Source organism: Lygodium microphyllum, chromosome 5 (genome assembly GCF_053477565.2).
Source record: "Lygodium microphyllum isolate KBCC chromosome 5, Lygodium_microphyllum_v1.1.10, whole genome shotgun sequence".
Classification (NCBI taxonomy): domain Eukaryota; kingdom Viridiplantae; phylum Streptophyta; class Polypodiopsida; order Schizaeales; family Lygodiaceae; genus Lygodium; species Lygodium microphyllum.
Window position 1 is genome coordinate 54,232,931 of NC_141139.1, and position 21,180 is coordinate 54,254,110.

Consider the following 21,180-nt stretch of genomic DNA (forward strand, 5'->3'; position numbering starts at 1 on the left):
CAATTGTATCTACGCAAAGTGGAGCGGCTGCGGCTGTCGACCGATGCTAGAAGGCTATTAGGAAGACTCGACTGCTAGGAACCCGGACTTCAGGTCGATCCTAGTGGGAACGGCCGAATAAGTTCCGTTGCGAGACAGACTCGAGAGACCCTAGTTGGCAAACCCCGTGTCATTCCTTGGGAGTACCGGGCGGCGTCTTCTAGATTGATCTCTCGATGGGCTGCTAAGACGTATCCCGCAATTTGAGGGACTGGGCACGTTACAATTATCAAGCTCAAGTAGCATTATTTATCATCTCCAAGCAAAGTGGGTAGTGTCTTGAGGATATGAAATTTTATTGCTTTGCTTAGCATTTTCCTAAAAGTTATCAAATGTGCTAATGTGACTTGCACATGTGAGATGCAAGTTAATTATTTCACAATATGGAACCTAGAACCTCGAAATATCAGTTGGTGCCAAAGGTTGTAATAGGTTATGCTTGTCACATACTAAGTGGTATCCACTATCAGATTTGGGCTTAGACCAATTTATTGGCCACTAATGTCAATGGTGATATTAGAGAATAGGCATTAATTAACGAATTAATGCCAATCTAGGAGTCAATAACTACTCAAGAACACTTGGGAAACAAATTGGCCTTGCCAATTTAATTATTGAGTGGTGGGATTATTTTTCTAGACAGTAAAATAATTATTAATTTAATTTCAAATTTACTATTCTAAAAATTAATTGAATAAGCTGGATAATGCTGAAAAATAGGATAGAAGGCTGCCACTTGGCAAAACTTCCCCATGCAAGTGGAAAAAAACGTTTTTGGGGTTGGTGGAAGCCTATTCTAGCTAGTGTGAGAAAGAAGGAGAGAGAGCAAGGAGATGCTGTTGATGTGATTTATTAAAACTAGCCTTCCTTTTGGGAGAGGGTGGTAAAACCTGATGAAGCACTTAATTACCGCAATTAACAAATAAACATAAATAAAAATACGCACTTTACCATAACATTCTTCGACATTGGACACCCTGTTAGTCAAATGTGCAAGGTTGTTTAGCACATGTGATCCACATCATAGTTATTTCATGGTAGCAAGCCAAGGACCCCAAGGATGTAGTGGCTATCAAAGGCAAAAGTTGTGATAAGTTATGCCAACTGGGCTTAAGGGGTCAATTGGTGTCAATTTTGGCCCTAGTACAACTGTTTGGCCAATAAGTGCCAGTGGTGACACTAAGGACTAGCATTAATTAATTAATTAATACCGGAGTCTAAGAGTCAATAAAGGTTAGGGACCACTCGAGGTTGCAAATGGCCTAGCCAATTTAATTATGGATGGGTACATCTAATTTTAGGCAGGGACAAAAGGACTGAAATTTATTTTCAAGATGATTTAATTTTGAAAATTAATTAGACTAGATAATACTTAAAAATGGGTTTAAAAGGCTACCACTTGGCAAAAATGCACATGCAAACTGAGAAAACGTTTTTGGGGACTAGGTCTCAGTCATTCAGTTATTTGCTATAGAAGGCAGCCATCCAGAGACCTCAGCAAGCAGAGAACAGCAGGAAGACACCTTCTAGGGGCTCGCAACAGCATTGTTGATCACATGACAACATTTTGGAGGTGCCTTGCTATAGGTGGCGGTATTAAATGCAAGCTGGAGCAAGCACATTTTAGGGTTTTCTCAAGAAGAAAATCAAATCTCTCTCTCATATTGGCTTTCTGAAAAGATCTCAACCATTCTCAGCAGATATCAGTCAAGTTTGGTGAATAAGAGGATGATTTCTGCTGTAAACTCTAAAATTTTGTAAAAATTAGGGTTTGACAGCCACCTTGGGACCCATACCAACAGGAGTAGACATCATGCACTAAAACCAACACCTGATATGCGTGAAATTGACAGGTATTTTAAAATGCCAAGTCATCTAATGTAAATTGGGGCAGCATTTGGTTAGTTGGTGGTTCGATTTGTGCAATTCTCAAGTGAAAATCAAGGGGCAATTGGTTCAACTTGCTTGCTGATTGCATATACAACGAGGGGCTTTTGGATCAACAAGGGAGATTGTGGAATCTCAACTTATACCGAAAGGGGCGCCAATTTTAGGGCCAAGTGAGTTTCTATTGTCCAAGATTGTAAAGGTAATGTGTTCATTTTAGTTTATGCTCTGTTATTAATTGTTGTAATTAAGTGCTTAATCAAGTTTTACCACCCTATCCAAGGAGGAAAGTTGGGTTCATCCCTGGTGCATTAAATGCTGTCACCCGATTTCTAAGGTCTCTTAGCAACTATCGCTTGCAACAAATGGCCTCCCACAGCTCCTAAAACTGATCAACAACTCCTTTCCTCTCTCTCTCTCTCTCTATCTCTCAGCCAATCCAATCCATTGAATGAGACTCTCCTAGCCCCAAACAGCCTTCTCTCCCATTCCATGGGCAATTTTGCCAAGTGGCAGCCTTAATCCCATTTTTCAGCAATTTCGAGCCAATTAATTAATCTGTAAAATTAACTAATTCTGAAAATTAATTTTTGTCCTTTTGACCCTGCCCAAAATTAAATGTGCCCATCCACAATTTAATTGGCTAGGCCATTTACAACCTCAAGTGATCCCCAACATTCATTGACCCTTGGACACACAAACTAATTAATTAGTGCATAGCCCCTAGTATCACCACTGACACTTAATGGCCAATTAACTATCCTAGGGCCAAAACTAACACCATCTGACATCCAAAACCCAATTGGCATAACATGTCACAACTTTTGCCATTGGCACCCGTTACTTTCTCGGGGTCCTTAGCCTGTTACCATGAAATAACTGCCATGTGCATCACATGTGTCTTACAATTGCACATTTGATTGTTATATTAATCAAATGTTACTAGCAAAAGCAAAGCATCTCAAAAATTTTACACCACTAGTTTTCCAAGAAGCAATACCGGGTAGGCTATCCTGAATCATACAGTTTAATAATGCTATGGTATGGCTAAAGAGAAGGATTTAAATTATAACTCTACTATAAGACAAAGGCTAAAAACTGTAACTCTACTATAAGGATTTCTATTGGTGTACATTCCTTATTTAAGATGTTACCTACAAATGATTACGAATCTAGATGAGTCACAAAAGCGTATTTGGTATGCAAAGGGGTTATATGCATCATGCAAGATTGCTATAAACTACTTACTTTGGATTTGAACCTAGAATGCCAATGAAAAATACACTCCCATGAAGGATTATGCTTCCTCTCAAAACTATTTGCATGATTTTGTTTCATCATCACAAGAGCCATGCTATTTGGTACACGCCTAATAATGGTTAGTAAAACTCTCATTGATGATCACATGGTTTGCAACTCTTTAAGTTTGGTCTCATGATTGTCCCAGAATGATTTATCTTCTATCCTTTACCAACTAAAGCTCAAAAAGTACACATATGGTATGATCACCCAGATGGCAGTACCATAAATTGGCCTTAATTCTTGGATGTTATGATTTAGCTACTATGCTTATATAGGCCAATGCTCAGAATGTATAATCGCATTGTGTCCTTCATAAATGAGGTTACCTCCTCATGCCTCAACTCTGTGAAAGGATCGAATTGCTACCATACACTAGTCAATTGTCCAATGGATATACCATTTAAATTTGCTTCTACCATATCGAGTTGGCCAACAATATGTCTACTAAACATTCTTCTCATGAAGAAGTTTATCTTTACTATCAAAGATGACTTCAGAACATTCTACCTCCATCATAATAGCTACTTTTTATGCAGTGTTCTTTTAAATGTCCACGGGACTCTGGTCGGTGACTTGCAGCACTCTAATTTTTGTATCAATGTATCCCTTTGATGACTACACTAATGTAACTACTAAGCTTGCATAAGCTGAGGCTTATAAGGCATAGTCACATTATATCCTCTTGGAAGAAGCTAGGGTACCTCCTCATGCCATGCATCTAGGTGAAAAGATTGCATAGTTACCATACACTAGTAGACAAGTTTCCTTTCTACCATGTGGAGCTAGTGTAAGATGTCTACTAGATGTACTCATAATGAACAGCAAGCAATCCTTTGAAAAATTGTCTTCGATACACGCTTTAATCTAGATGTCTTTTGAGTAAAACTTGCAATCGGTTGCCCTCTTGGTAATGCCATATTCTATTCACAATAGGGAGATGTGGACAAGACAAGCTTGACATTTATACAAGAGTTTGATTCTCTTTTCTTGGATGAGTTACCTCATGAGTAGCCCCCATCACAACCAAAAGATTTCAAGATTTACTTTCACCTATGGAATTTCCTTCAAAGGCACCCTACCTGATGAGCAAGGAGTTTGAGGAGCTTTGGCCACATATTAAGGACTTTTTGGAACTGGGACTGATCAGGTCAGCTCTAGCCTGTTCAGTGCTCCAATCTTGTTAGTTAAAAAGGATGGAAGCTCGTGCCTATGTGTGGATTACAAGGCACTCAATAAGCTCACCATCAAAAACAAGTTTCTCTTGCAACGAATAGATGAGTTATTGAATCAGTTAGCAAGCTCAGTGATTTTCAATAGACTGGATTTGAAGTCAGTTACCAAAGTTACCAACAAACTCGGATTGCTCCAAACAATATCCCAAACAAGGCATTTTGGACTCTATTTGGATTGTTCGAGTTTATAGTGCTACCCTTTGGGTTGCCCCATGCACCTACTTACTTTTCTAGACTCATGGCTTGGGTGTTGCAACCTCTTGGAAAGTGTGTTATTGCACCTAGGCATCACACACATGGACATGCTCATACGCTAGGTGGGGATGGGACAGGCAGAGAATTCCAATCGTACAATGATTACCATGCTTTGTTGCTATCGTCAGGATCATCAGGCTGCATGGGAGGAATGTCTGCCATTGGTTGAGCATGAAATCGATGATATGGTCCACAACTATATCAAACAGACCCCATTTGAGATAGTTTACTGGGGGCTACCTTCAATTGTGCTTTGGAGACCTCTACTAGGAACTATGTGGCAAATCAGTTGATAGTGAATATGGATCAATTGTTGGAGTAGGTTTGTGAGAATATCCAACAAGCACAACAACAGTAAAAGGAGGTTGACAAACGTTGGTACTTCTTCTGTTCATGCCAAGTTGCAAGGAGCAGCAAGAAAGTCTATAGAGTGCGCACAAGATCAAAGGGGAGCCAAAGTGTATGTGGCTTGATCAAGGTGAAGGTTGCTTGAGGTGGATCAAGACAGAGTGAAGAGTTGTCCCAAATGACAGTTAGGTGACTTCGTGTTGGACAAAGCATGGGCTTGAGGAGCTAATGATCACTGTCCTGGTCACTTGAGTTTTTTGCAATTGTGTATGGCATGTTATTCTAGACACTGATAACTGGGCAAACAACTCTGGTTTACAATGGGACATACATATGGCATCAGCAGTTGCCTTTCAAGAAACTTCATGTGCATTACCCTAATAAATTTTAAAAAGTAGTGCTCCTCTAAAATTGCCCTTTTTGAAATTCTAGGCAAGACTTCAACTTTGAGAACTTGTATATTATGTAGCTCTAATTTAAAACGATCATGACTTGAATCTTTGAGGAGCTACTTTGAGTTAAATAGATAGATAGAGCGTTTAAAACTCACGGAATTGAACGCACAGCTATGTCGCCGCCACAGTTGATGGTCGCTGAGACGGTCGGTATAAGGTAATCATCCCTGTATGCGCTCTGCATCTCATCGCAATCCTCAGAACCTCGCGACGATGATAAAGTCGACATTGAAGGGGTAGAGGAAGAAAGGGTGCTTTTTGGTCCCGGTCTGAATGGTTTCAGCGTACACAGACGAGTCCAGCTCAGTAGCTGCTGAGAACGGGGAGGAGGGGCAGGCGGGAAATGTCCATGGCTGCTGCTGCGCGAGGAGAAGAGGCGGTGAAGAACTCTGAAGAAAACAGGCTGATGCATTCTCGTCATTCTTTGTCCAGGAAGATGGTGGATTCTCGCCATCTGCTGCACAAGATGGCGAGAGTTCACAAACAAACAGAGGTTAATGTAAACCGATTTGCAAAAATTTTGACAAAACATCTTTGAATTTTGAAAAACGGGGTTTAGAACCTTGGAACCTTAGAAAAATCTATCTATTATTTTATTTTATATATTATTTAGAGGTTTGCCTTGGGAATCCCGAACTGACCATAATACTCCCAAGCTTGTCTAACAGAAGGAGTTTGCCCTGGGGATCCCAACCAACCATAAAACTCCCAACTTCCAAGCCTATGTGGCACAAGGAATAGAAATAAAGAGAGCTTTTTCTTGAAGGGTGAATGGGAGTTATAGTATAATATAGATTGTTAGATGTTTAATTTTCATGCTCCTCCTGGATTTACCTAAGGATGCATGTGTCTAATGGTTGCCTCCTAGTGTGCATGACTAGCTTGTCTCCTTAGGTGCAAGATCCTAGTGCACTTACCCTATGTGTATGTGATACCCTTTGTGGCCTAATGAGCCCTAGTTCCTGTGTGCAAATGGTCCCTTGTGCCAAAATGCACCATCCCTAGCATGCATGTGTTGACTTCCCTATTTACCAATGTGCCAAGTTTCTTATGTACACGAGCACACATGAATGTACTATACTAAGCCTTTGTGCACAAGTATGTACATGTGAGGGGGTATGTGAGTAAGTGTGCTTTAGAAGAGTGTGCAAGAGTGCTTTAGCCACATGTGCACAAGTGCAATCCTCCCTACTTAGTATACACAAGTTCTAAAAGTTGTACCTATCATAGTGCAAATCCTACTTAGTATGGACAAATCCTAAAAAGTGTACCTATGTGTATGTGCACGAATGCAATGCATGAGTGTCAAAGGTACTATGCATCCACGTGCTTAAAGGTATAGGCTACCTTCTTGACCATGAGCACAAGTGCTTGTGATTGAACACTACCTAGTATAGGTAGCCTATTGGTGTGAGCTAACCCTAAGGAAGTGTGTGTATGTGAAAAGGTGTTCTGCACAAGTGCTAAGTGCAAGAGTGCTTGTGGACCAAGCCTTATGTGTGCAAGTGTTGACTTGCACATTGTGGACAAGCAATACGCCAATGTGTTCAAGAGTGCAAGTGTTGACTTGCACATTGTGGACAAGCAATACGCCAATGTGTGCTTGAGTTAGCCCTGGTCATTGTGCATGAGTGTGAATAGGTGTTCTTTGTGAACTAGTGCATGTGTATGCAATCCAGTGTTGGTCTATATGTGCACGTATGTGTTAGTGTGCATGATCATGTGTTTGCTTTAGTGTGCACACATGCATGTGTATGGCTACATATGTGTGCGAGTGTGTGTGCATGTGTGCAAGAGAGCTTAAGGATCAATTTTCATGTGCATGAGTATGGACAAGTGCGCAAGTACAAGTCCAACTAACTTGAATTCATAAGTGCTACAAAGTTTATGTGCATGAATCGGATGTTATCTAAGCGTGCGACTTGGATTGCCAACCTACATGTGCATGAGTTTTGTTACTACTCGACAAACTCAAGTTTGTGGTATGATGTACATGAGTCATGTACACAGTCAAATATATGACATGGGCATGTGTACATCATGGTTGTGTGCATGAATAAGATGATGATTGTGTGTCCAAGCACTCGAATGGAGGCTTGTGCACAAATGTTAAGAGCATGGGATGGTGGCATACATGAGCTAAATTCTAGTATGTAAATGGTGAAGGGATGAGTGCACGAGTGGTTTAGGAGTCAAGTACATTAATTCTATTATAAGCAATTGTAGAAATGCTATCTTAGGTGTGTGTTCTAGTGCGCAAAGCGTTATGTACTAGATCACAATCAAGTGCTTGCTCAACAACACACCTACTTGATTGTGATCCAATACATAATTAAGAGCTCATACTTGATGTTGAGGACGGCATTGGTGATGTTGATGTTTAGGATGACCCTCTTTGATGGTTCCAAACTTGTAGTAAGAACTTCCTCTTGCTCATGAAGCCCACCTTATCTTCTTTGACACACCTTTTCACCTCTTTGCCTATATGATTTTTCCAAAACACAATATGCTTTTCTAAACTTTTTCTTTTCAAAAGACACCTTTTGGCCTCTTTACTAATGTGGTCTTACCAAAGCACAATATGATTTTCTACAATTTTCTTTTTCAAAACATTGTCTTCTTTTTCTAGTTCTAAACAAATATGCAAAATGAAACCCTCCTTATATCTCTTCACATGCATTTGAAGACAGACATACATTTTGTTATATACTCATAGCAAGGCCATTTGCCTCCTACTCCTTTAGTCCATAGGACATCCATTGCATGCCTCAAATGACATCCTAAATATGGATCCTTATAGGATTTTAAAAGTTTAAATAATTGAATGTCTCTCTTTCACAAAGATCCAAAGATACCCAAGTTTCAATTTTCCTTTTAATTTTGTTAAGTTTCATAGCTTTTTTGTAATTTAATCCTATTCTAATGCGATTAAACCTTACAAAGGTGAATAGACTTTTCTTTCGCAATCGGTAAACTTTTTTTTCTATCTATCCTCAAGTGTTTCAGACTTAGCACACGATGACGACCTCTTATTCTACTATGTTGTGATAGTGCGAGTGATCTCATGGTTGAACTTTTCTTAGTCTCAACAAGAAGACCATAATGTTGTGCTTCAAGTGTGAAACATGTGAGACTTAAGGACAAACTCTGATTCCTTCAAAAATGTCAAACCGTATATATTTATGGCTACCTCTCACGTAACCTCTACTCGCACTCTACTCACTAACCCTTCCTATGTGAGAAAAGATAAATGTAAACCAATATCAAGTTGTAGCAAGCAACAACTTACCTCTTCATTGTAGTCTTGCTCCAAGGCTCGTCATATACTCCATGATCCACATGTAGCTCCTCAAATCATCCATGTACTTGCCACCAACTTCACCAAAATGCAAAGAGGACAATGTGGAGAAGGAGGGGAGAATATGTGCAAGAAGAGCTTCACTCACATCCCTCACTCCCTCTCTCTCAATCTCACATACACCCTCTACTTCACCTCTCACCACGAAGGGATGGAGGTAAAGAAAGAAGATTAGATGGAGCTTCACCTCTCAAGTCCCTCACTCCTTCTCACGCTCACTCTCTCGCAAGCATGCAAAAGAGAAGCAAAAAACAAGGAGACCCAAGTTTGCACACGCATCAAAAGCTTGCTCTACTTTTTTTCATCACTAATATACAAGATTTTTAGGGTTTTCAACACTTGGAGGATCCCACCCATTTCGACCAATCCTTCCCCAATTGGAATAGTTCCACACACCTAGGAGTCAAACACCATTTCCATGGTTGACCTTTTCACCACTCGACCTTCAACCCGTGAATCGAGCAGTGCCCTTCTTAGGTTAATCCGTGGTGCAAACTTGGAGATGATCCACCCGTGCAAAATATCCTTTCCTTAATTAATTCATTTAAGAATCAAGCACAGTCAAGGCAATCAACCCTAATATCCTATTCCAAGAAAACATTCATTTATCCTCATGGAAATTTGTCATCACAGACCCTCGCCATGAATTTACCATCAATCACAAGCATTTTAGTTGGTTAGTTCAAAAGTTAGTTAGCCAATTACTAAGCTAGTAAGATTACTAACTAAAGACTAACTAAGGTAAAAACTAACTAACATTTATAACTAATAAATTTTACTTAATTAAAAATATATGTTTAAAAAAACTAAGAGTCGTAAATCTGATATTTTTCTCGAATTGACAAGGACCGTAGCCACCCCCTTCACAGAAGTTACAACATGAACGAGAGTTATGAGCCATATTAATCACTACTGTTAATATGTATAGTATGGATGGTCCAAAAATATTAGATTTTTGGGTAAAAACTAGCACATTTTAGATATTTTAGATATTATCCTAAAAAGATATGGAGATTTCTAGAACTGAATGTCATTTAAAAGAAAAGATAAGTGATGTTTTAGTTAGTTTTTGAGATTTTATAAAAAGAAAAAATAAAGAGAGTGATTGGCAAAATCACGCATGCTGGGATTGCAGTCTACAGGCAGTAGACATCCCTTCAAATAGGGAAAGAAAGAAGGAGCGATCTGAAAGATTTCTAACCAAGTGTCTTTGAGGATTTACCCCCTTTCGGAGCCAATGGAATCATCAGATTTATGATTTGATCATCATATCACTGATTTTTCCAAGATCCCCTCCACAAAGAGCTCCTCTTATTAGCCAAAACCCTTCTTTTCCAATTCGCTATAAATATGAGGCATGGGAGGCACAAGAAAACATAAGGAGACTCTGAGAGGCTGCGAGAGAGAGGTAAATAGAAGGATACCCTTTCAAGAGATTTTGAGAAGTAGTTGGAGAGAGAGAGAGAGAGAGAGAGAGAGAGAGAGAGAGAGAGGAGTTATCTCGAGAGGCTGCGAGGGAGAGAGTTAGCTCAAATTTTCTCTATCTCAGTCTTCAACTAAGCCATCTTCTCTTACACTCTCCTAACTCGAATCTATTCCGCCTTCTTTATTTCTCGAATCTACTTGCGGACGATGGCCTCCAAGGAAAGAATGTCGCGTGCGGATGGCAATCCTATAACCAACAATGAAGCTTCAGGCGAAGGTATCACTGTCAATCCAACTGCGGTACCAGTCGTAAGTAATGTATTTTCAAATTGATAGATGCTTGTTTTGATTTTCATATGAGATACGTTAGGCCCCATACTAATGAGCCCATGCAAAAGCATAAATTTATTGATGGGCTTAATCCTAAAGTTCATCAACATGTTAGCCTACAACGGCCACCTACACTGGCCGATGCTAAAACACATGCTAGATCGTGGGAGGAAGTGCAACTTAGCCAACAACAATGGAGGGACTTATTTAAAGAACCTCGAATGGAATATCCAAGCACTTCAACTGGGTTACCTAAGAATGTGTCTTATGTGACCGTTACTTTAAATCCATCGGTAAGTGTAGGTTCCAATGTATCAAGTGTACCTTTAAATCTATACACTTCTATTCCAGCCTATATGATGCTGACAGGAATGCCTCCTATGCCTCAATCTCAGTCCCCTCTTGATGAAGCAAAAGTAGTTGATATTATTAGGAAAGTTGAAGGAGGAATTTATGAGTGCAGTGCAGACACCTTTGAAAGAAATTTATTCGATAACAATACAGTCTTCTAGTGCACAACAATCCTCGAGCAACTCAACTCCAAATCCACCTAGATCTAATATTTGGTGTGGTAAGTGTTATGGCCATACTATGATGCATGAGTATAGGTCATCGAAAATGATAAATTTCATCTCACATATTCAAAATATAGAGCTTGCAAAGTGCATGTATCAAGGGAAGTTAATTGCACCTAGTTGCATATGGCTTATTCGTTGATAGAGCAATTACATGAAAGAATTAGTAAGGGGTTATGAATGGCATAATCGTAAAAAGAATGAAATTAAAAATTGTGCATACAAGTGTTAAACAAATTTTACATAGAATCACTCTTTGATCCCAAGGGGGAGAGCAAATATGCGACGGAAATGTTATCACGACTATTCTTGCATTGTTTGAGAAGAATACAATTGGTTTTTTTTTGGTTGGATGACCAAACAACATCCTAAATGCTTTTACATTTAACTGGTTGTTTCTTTGTTGTTTGGATGATTATTCCAAGTGCTTGTGATTTATGGTGAATGCATGGAAAGGGTCTATGATGACAAGTTGCCATGGGGATAAAGGAATGTTTTCCTCGAAGATGATATTAGGGTTGAATGCCTTATTGTGCTTAATTCTTAAAGGATTTAATTAAGGAAGGATATATTGCACGGGTGGATCACCTCCATGATTGCACCACGGATTAACTCGAAGAGGGCACTAGTCGATTCGTAGGCCGAAGGTCGAGTAGTGAAAAGGCCAACTACGAGAATGATGTTTCGCTCCTAGACACCTTGTGGGTTAGGTGGAGCTCTAGACACCCCTTGCTAGGTCTAGAATGGAGTTGAAGACCTCCGTGGCCCCCAATGTTTGGGCATGTTGGGAGATCCTATTTTAGATAAAGGATAGAATTTGTGGTGCCATGTGATTTGGACCAGTTACTTCTGCTGGACAGAAGTGGTACATAATTTCTCATGTATGGGCAGGAGACAAAGATTAACTTGAGGATAAGTTAAGGAACTTGTTTGTCAATAGATTGCTTGCTCTGTATTTGTGTCTATGATGTAAATTACATGAACAAACCTTGTTCACTAAAAGGCTTAATTAAAGAAGCTGATTTTAAATGTCACAAATAAATGTGATAGGACTTAATTAGATAACTAACGAATGCCTATTGAGAGAAGTGGGTGGGCAGAACCCTTGACGGGTCCATTCTATAGTAGGGTGGTCCGAAAGAACTAGGAGGCTTCTCACAATGTTTTACCGACAACCAACCCTTAGAAATTGTTAGGATAGAACCCCGATTCGTGCCGTTTTAGGGGATCGGAATGGGAGTATGCCCTATGCGCAGAGAGGTTGAGCATCGCATCCCTCTCGTTTCCCATTCTCTTTGAACCAAGTGCGGTATGGATCTACTTCGAATTGGGTATCTCTGCATAAAGTAGGATGTCCAGAATCCGATGCTAGAATACTGTCAGGAGACCTTGACCCCTAGGAGCCCAAATTTCAGGTCGATCCTAGTGGGTTCTCGACCGCGAATGTTCCATTGCGAGGCGGACTTGAGAAACCCTAGGTGACAAACCCCGTAACATTCCATGGGAATGCTGGGCAGCGTTGCTTAGAGTCGTCTCTCGATAGACCACTAAAAGTGTGCCTAGATAGGGGCTCGTTACACTAATGCATGCTTTACCTTGCATTTATGAGCCTTTCTAAGATGAAAATCACATGGAGCACTTTACTTTAATGTTGTGAGTCCATAAAAGTAAATATAACTTGCACAAGAGTGAGTTGAAATCTCATTTTAATACAAGTTCAAACACAATGTCATTTTGAAAAATACAAGTATCCTAAAAATAATCTTGATGAATCTCAAGTTTTAATTGGTGTGTCCTTTAAGGCAACTTCTAGCACTTGCACTTTGTCTTCCTTTGGTTTGTTCTTCAAAAAATTGTGGTTAATAGTATATGAGAATGACTATAAGAAAATCTTAGAATACTATTATCTTCCCAAATGCAAATGATGAGATAGAGGTACATTCAGTAATGCCTATTAAATTACCATGTGGATAGAGAGGGTTATTGTTGTATTTTGCATGAGTTGTGTATGTGTGAATATCATCTAGCAATGACCATATTGCTCTTCAAGGATCTTGAAATACACTTAGCTGGAATCCTTTCATACACCTACTACCATTGTATTGAAACCAAGAGATATCATTCTCACATTATTAGCAACCCTAGATATAGAAATGGAAAAGTATCATTGGCATTCTTATAAGAATCACCACAATATTGCAAGATTTGCTCCATTGGTACACATCTTCACTGCGCATAGTTTAAAGCCAATCGATCATGCGAAAGTACCCTTTCATTTGTGTCTATAGGCACTCATATACAAGAGTCTTTACATAATATATAAAGCCATGTTTTGGGAGTGTAGGTTGGTTGTGTATTTTTAAGGCATGTTAAGAGTTAGCTACAGACACACTTAACATTGATGCTTTTCTCAATGTGATTAAAGCTTAAGATGTTAGATTGTTTAGAGCAATAGAAAGTATTGTTTAGAGCAATAGAAAGTAGTCATGTTGGATTGTTTAGAGCAACAGAAAAGTAGTCATGTTGAGGAAGTGCCTAAAATGGATGCAAAAAATGAAGTTCCTCAAACAAAGGATAGTCATGCCAAGGAAATGCCTGAAATGGATGGGAAAAATGAAGTAGAAACTACTTTACTTGTGGCTAGGACTGCTATGGTTGAAATAGTTGAGATTGTTGTTGTTGCTAGATGGATACTAGTAGTTGATATGGCTATTGATGTTGGTTCAATTGATGGCAATGGGTATCAAAGATAACATGATGGCAAGGTTTATTAGCCATAAGAGGATCCAAAGACTCCTCTATGTGAGGCTTGACGAGCCATTATCTTACATATCAATGGTTTTCTAATTACATCAGTCAACAAGAGGAATACAAAATCAATTCCATGTTACTGGTATGAGCTAAAATTTATAAATATGGATATTGGCTTGGTTTTTGGTTACATCCAAGATGCTTTCCACAAGAAAAAGAAGTCAATTTGTTAAAGAGTTACTTTTGATCACATTAAAAGTACTATTTGCACAAGTCGGCTACACAAAAAAGAATACTTTTCAAAGACTTCGATGTACACCAACTTTATATAATAAATAATCAAAGTTTTGGAAGCATTTATTAGATTATGTGACATCAAATGCTAGCATGGTGGATGACAATAAATCCAAATCATTGTGTAAACAAGAATGAATTTATAAAAACAAGGTTGAATGTTAACTCCCTAAGGTTTAGTCTTGAAATTTCACTCACTCTCTTTGAATCAAGTGTGGTGCTAGTCCACTCTTGGTCTTGATCAGTTGCAAAGTGACTACCGATATTACTCCCCCATGCAATACATTAGAGTCGGTACATTTTAGGTGTAAGTGAAGTATTATGCACTTTTCATTGTTAATTTGATAATGAAACCACCTCAAGATATATGATTGGAAATACATATGATCATAATGGCATAAAACTTGGCCATTATGTGTACAGAGGGTGCATGGCTGTAGTTGGGGGAGAGGCAGAAGTGGTAGTGTTGTAGGATGGTCTATGGCACCACCTTGCCTTCCAACATGGCCAAGCTGCCCGATGCAGTTGCGGGACCCCATCGAGAATAGCATGAAGGCGTGGGGGACGCTACTTGCCTTCCCCACCCCACCCTCGGAGTGTTGAGGTCGAAATTCTACTGCATCAAGGCCCCAATACCTCTTATCATGGTGTCATGTAATGACTGGCATAGTTAGCACAGTCCCTGCAGGGACTATAATCTTCCCAAGCTGCACGTCTGTGGGTGCCTTCCTTATCACAGTGACCATAGGAGGGTGTAACCGCAGTGCCTCGTTCAACACCATGGCTATTTGCAAACAAGCAAAGGCACACGACACCTTCAGCTGATGGAAAGTTGTAGAACCACCTTGTGAACCAAACATCATCTGAGGATCAAGCATGGCAAACTTAATAAACTTTTAAGTAGCAATTTATCACCTCCAGCTAAAGAATGCTGACAATTAATAGCTTGGATAAGAAAGTCCTTTTTCAAATTCAAAAGTGCTCCCACGATGAGACACTTGGCACATCCACACAAAACTCTAATTTCTCTTCAGAGGCATACTTCACCTCCTACCATTTGTTATCTACGGTGATCCAGACAGTCACTATATCATTTGCAATTAACTTGGAGATTGAACTTGGGTGAAGCAAGATCCATAGAGAACTAATTAGACTTTCTTCATAACTTTGTTGGCAGAGCCAAAGGTGGAGGTTTGACAATAAAGTGCAAGAAATATTCCAACATATGCAGCCTACTTCCTTTCCAGATTCTATAAATAGAGCCATTAGAGCTCGCAAATATTTTAAGCTTGGTGGAAGTGCCAGTCAGAGATATTAGCGTACGACTCATTGAATGATTTGCCTACACATGGATCCTTGTTATCTATGAAAACGATTGGAGATGAACGTGCTGTGATTACTCACAATTTTCAGGCAATTCATCGACTCAGCTGATGGAGGCTCCATCCCACAAATAGCATGCACTTCCTCTCTTACCCACTCCCGCCATTCAGGATTGCTTGCCAACAAATACAGAAACGTCCATGCTAACAATGTTGATGTGGTCTCATGCCTGACAAAGAAGAAGGTCTTACACTCATCAATAATATCATTGATCCCCATAGGTTTTTTTGACTTTCCTACAGTTGTCCAGCATTTGCAGCTATTAAAAGCCTAAGAAGATAGTTACTAGGCATGCTTCCAATTCTGCTTGCTTCGATTTGCTTCTCAACAAGCTGCCTAAGTATATAGACTATCTTCATGTTCAACTTCCACTGATGGCGATTAAATGTAGTTGCTAAACATATTCTCAAACATGCACATATATGTTTTAATTACTGGTATCATATTGAATTTGCACATGATATATTGCCCTCAACTACTTGAGGCTATCCAGTCACATGAACTCTACACTATCATTAAGTTGCTCCTTATCAAAAAAGGGGCACAAGATTCTTGACCTAGAACCAGGGATGTAGACGGTGCGTGATACCTTATTGATAATAATCTATTGTTCATGCTGCAGCTCAATTGCCTTCTACAAACACTACAAGGGAATGGTGCAATAGCAACGGCCATTTGTGATGTAAAAAAGCGGTGTCATTAAAAGTGACGCATATAGCGATGCTAATAGACGCTAATAGCAATGTCAGTCTAAGAAAAAAAGTTTCGAAAACAAAATCGTGACATTTGCAAAAACATTTGCGAGAAAGAATGAAAGAGAGAACGAGAGAGCTTAAAGCTTTGTGAGAGAGAGAGAGAGAGAGAGAGAGAGAGAGAGAGAGAGAGGGAGAGAGAGAGAGAGAGAGAGGGAGCTCATCACCACCATCATTGCCACCGCCGCTATACACAAAGAAGAAAGAGAAGTGTGCAAGGGAGAAGAGAGGGAAGGTGCAAATAGGAGGTATAAAGGGTTTCATCTTTAGGCCTTTGAGGTAGGTACATTACCTCTTCTTGCTTTATTTTTGTGTTCTCTTCTTTTATTTTTTTGTTTTTCTTTGCAAAGAGATCTACAGAAAGAGAGGGAGGGAGGGAGGGAAGGAGAAGAAGGAAGGGAGAGGAAGAGAGAAAGAAGGGGAGAAAGGAAACAAATAGAAAGAGGAAGAGAGAAATGAGAGTGACAGGAGGGAGAGAGGAGGATGAGTGAGAGAAACAACGAGGGAGAAAGAGGGGAGAGAAACAAAGAGAGAGGAAACAAAGAAAGAAAAATAGAGAGAGAAAGAGAAATGGAGAGAGGGAGAGGGAAGGAAGAGAGGAGGAGGTATAAAAGAAGGGTGAGGTAAAGAGAGGAAGGAGAGTAAAAAGAAGAGAGAGAGAGAGGGAGAAAGAGAGATAGAGAGAAAAAAATAGAGAGTGAGAGAGAAATAGGAAAACAATGAGAGAATGAGAGAGAAGGAAAAGAAAGAAAAGTACAGGGAGATGGGGAGAGAGAGAGAAAGAGAGAGAGAGAGGGGTGACATTGCTTTCATTTTCTTTGTTTTTTAGATTTTTTATTTTCTATCTTTGATTGTGTCTGCAACGAGATGTGTTTAGTGAGAGTGGGGAGGGAAGGAGGGAGAGAAGTAGAGAGTGAAGAAGGGAGAGAGATCAATGCAAGAGAGAACAACTACAAAGGAGAAGGAGGGAACCCATGAAGGAGAAGAAGAAGAAGGAGAGAAGCATGAAAGAATTCTTCTTTGAGCTTTAAGGTAAGTGCATTCTCTCTTCTCTCTTTCTTTTTCTCTTTTCTTTACTTCTCTCTTTCTTTTTGTTGATGAAGAGATGCATAGAGAGAAGAAGAGAGAGAGATCAACACAAGGGGAAAGAGAGAGAGAGAGAGAGGCCATTGCCACGGCCATTTTCATCACCATCCACAAAAAGAGAGGGGACAACTGTACCCAAAGGAGAAGGAGGGAACCCATGAAGGAGAATAAGAAGAAAGAGAAAAGTGCGAAAGGATTCTTCTTCAAGCTTTGATGTAAGTGCATTCTCCCTTCTCTCTTTCTTATTATTTATGAAGAGATTCATAGAGAGAGAGAGAGAGAGATAAAGAAAAGAGGAGAAAATAGAGAGAAAACACACACACACACACACACACACAGGCTATGGCAAGTGAAGATGGCTCGAGACCTCGATATGGGGATATAATAAGAAATCATACTAAGGTGAAATTGGGAGACTGCCTTTGGGTCCGAAGAAGCCACAGAGAGTAGGCCGAACCATACTTGAAGTAGATGAAAGATAAAAGAGTCCAAGAGCTAATAAATGGAGAGAACTTGATAAAAAAAGAACTAAGGAGCCAAGAAAAGAAGAAACATGTGAAAACAGATGAAGAATTTTGATCAAACGAAGATGATAAAGAAGAAAAGGGAGAGGATGAGCTCAGCCTAGATCTTGGAATACCTCATCCCCAATAAGAAGGAGCCGATTTCTGCTATCTCGACTACTACATTGAAGACTACTACCAAGAAGGCTATCCTGATGACTAATACCTTTATAACTAATATTCTCCTTAGGAGATGGATACTACTACCCTAAATATTTCCCCATCAACTACTACCTAGAAGGAGAATACCTCTACACTGACTACCCCTATCCCAAAGAATTCCAATCTGAAGGAGTCCAAGAAGAGGAAGAAATGATGGAGTATTATGTGAAGGGAAAAGGATGGAGAATGGAATTGTGTTCAAAGGTAGAATGTATTATGATGGAGTATTATGTGAAGGGAAAAGGATGGAGAATGGAATTGTGTTCAAAGGTAGAATGTATTATGATGGAGTTAGGATATAAGAAAGAAGACAAAGATATGTGGAAATGTTAGAAGGATGAACCCTTGCACCACATCTTGCAGCTAAAGAAATGGAGTTTGAGAAGGGGGAGGATGAGCTTGATTCTTTTGATCTTGAAACACCTCCATCCATTGAGATTGAGGGTGAGGTTAGGTCGATGGCCCCCTTGTGAGGCACGAGATGCCTTTGATGAAGGGTGAGGCCAAGAAAGAAGATGACTTAGATGTAGGTAAAAACAAGAAGGAAGAAGTAGAGCTCAGAGGCACTACTACTCTCTATATAAGTGTTTCTGGCTCCAACGCCATGGTATAACTCTTACAAATGTCCAAATGCTCCTCCAAAAAGACTTGAACAAGTTTGGAATAAGTTGGAGTGAGCAGAAGATCAATGGGACTTATTCATACCTCAGGGTCCTGACTGCAATGAAAGCTTGAAGTGAAGCTCTTCTTCTTGGGCCTAAGCAAGTGATAAAAAAGCTCATTAAGTAATCCTTTTTTGAATTGATTATATCTAGCTTTTGGAATCATAGGATTCCTTTTTTTTTTTGAAAATCTGATGTACAATTTTGAGACATTAGGTATAGGTGACATTGGCAAATGAATTATACAATAATATTTAGTGCATGTAGCTAGAAGGGTTGTAGGGCTGCATGCACTACTACCTATTCCCCCCCCCCTTTGCAATCGTTGCTATTTGCATCAAAATTTTACTTTGCAACCATTGCTATTAGCATCTCTATTAGCATCGCTAACCTAATTTACGATGCTAATATGTCGGTGCATATAGCGACGCTAATAGAGACACAAATAGTGACGCAAATAACGACAAATTTATCGTATCGCTAATATATAGCGACACGAATAGCGATGATGGAGTAAATTTTTCCATGAATAGTTCCATCACTTTAAATGTCGCTATTGGGTTTATATGTTGTAGTGAAAGTTGCTTCCGAATATAGTGTGGGCAATGATATCTCCGATTAAGTTTTGAAATTCATCAAATGCATCAATCCCTTCCCCTTTGTCCACGCAGCTCTCCCATTGCTCCATCATAGCAGTAGTGCAAGCATCCATAGTTGGAACCATAACACTGCACACAACAAGATGATGAGCAAAAGTGCCATGTGAATTGTAAGCTTGACCCTTAAAAAGTCCATTGAGCCACATCAGTGGGGGCCATATTGCCTACTTAGAATAAGAATATCATGAGGCAGCATGGCTGTGTGAGACTTGGAGCTTGATCCTTAGAATGCCCTAGCAGTCCTCTTGTAAGTGATAGAGACTTGATTCATGCTTGCGCAGTTTTGCAAACCTAATAAGCTGTTATTTATGTGCATTTGGATGCAAGCAAAAAGTAAAAGCCACACGCAAGGACCTTACCTTTACCTTCTTGAGAAAAAAGGATGGAGTCATTATGCATTGACGTTGTGCCCATTGACCGTCGTCTAAGTTTATAAGGCCATTGCCAATCAAGTCATCAATATCATGCCTTCTCCCTGGCTTTGGATAATACCCAAACAACTTGGTTGACAAAACTTCTCTAACTTGATCAAGTTTTGTAAGAAAAACTCAGGGTTGTGGTCCAAGCCAAAATACAAAGAAGTCACCTGCTCAGCAAAAGCACAACACAAGACATGGCAAGATGTGAAAGCTGGCCAATTGACATGTTTGTTGTATCGGTTGATTACATAAGCACTGTTAGAAATTTCTCAACTGATGTGTATACTGTTAAGATAGTAGACAACCAGTGTCAGAAAATTTTCAGGAGAAATTACCACAATTGACATTTTAGAAGACTTCCCTCTACAAAATGCAATTGAGGGAATTCCTCAGGACCTAATCAGTTCAATGTATTGATTAGTTGTCCTCGGTTCACAATACAACAACACGAGGCTCTTTTTCTCTCATCAATTCAATGCAATGAGAGATTTCGATCAATTGCCTAAGGTAGGAGGACTTATCTTAGCTTCATTACGATCAATCAGTACAAGAAACCTTGAATTGAGCAATTACAGAGACTCAAGAATGGGAATTGAATGATAATGGAATAAGTTGAAGCTAGAAGACTCGTCATAGAGCTTGGAGTAGTGGTGGAGGTAATGGAGGGTGCAGTGGATGATGTTGTGGGAAAGCTCGGGCATGGGGCTCACACATGTAGCTTGGAAGAGGGGGACCACGTGGGGGGCAAAAGGGCATGCATTAGATGCCATGGGCCTCGAAGGCTCGCTTGATGCGGAGGGGCCATGGCCATTAGAAGGCAAGAAGGAGCTTCCAAGCAGCATAGAAGAAGGCCATAGCAACCAAGACCAACACAAAAGAGAAGGCGGCCTCCCTCATCTCATTTGCTTCCATATTATTATAAGTACTCCATAGATCAAGCAACTGGAGATACACCATGTTGATCGTCTTGCCCCCCCTGATAACCTTATAGTGAAGGCCCCCATCCCCTTGTTGTTGCCCTTGGGGGCCGTTATAGTGACAAGTGTCAAACTGTCAAGTAAGTCCAAACTTCAAAGTATCCACACTCTATATATTAGAGTTAGGTCACACGATAGTGAGTAGTGTTACCTTGGTGGCAACTAGTACTAATGAAATTGCACCCGACAACCACTAAAAATTTAAGGTCACACCAGCGCCAATGGAGGTAGGTTGTTATTCATATATCCACATCAACATATACACA

At 39.8% G+C, this 21,180-nt stretch overlaps 1 protein-coding gene and 1 pseudogene across 3 annotated transcripts in view; both read right to left on the reverse strand.

Annotated features, from left to right (window-relative positions):
• LOC148035834 (ribosomal protein L11 methyltransferase-like protein) overlaps positions 1-6,049 on the reverse strand; it is a 66,296-nt gene extending 60,247 nt beyond the window's left edge. Inside the window, exon 1 of one of the 3 annotated variants that reach the window (XM_087677848.1) lies at positions 5,628-6,049. In XM_087677848.1, coding sequence (XP_087533974.1) covers positions 5,628-5,972 — 345 coding nt within the window. In that variant the 5' untranslated portion in view covers positions 5,973-6,049. Of the gene's footprint in view, positions 1-5,613 lie in introns of all 3 variants that reach the window. The other 2 variants (XM_087677847.1, XM_087677849.1) reach the window with 2 other exon arrangements.
• Positions 6,050-14,609: 8,560 nt separating this feature from the next.
• Positions 14,610-19,910, reverse strand: LOC148035835 (cytochrome P450 CYP72A616-like; annotated as a pseudogene).
• Positions 19,911-21,180: the final 1,270 nt, after the last annotated feature.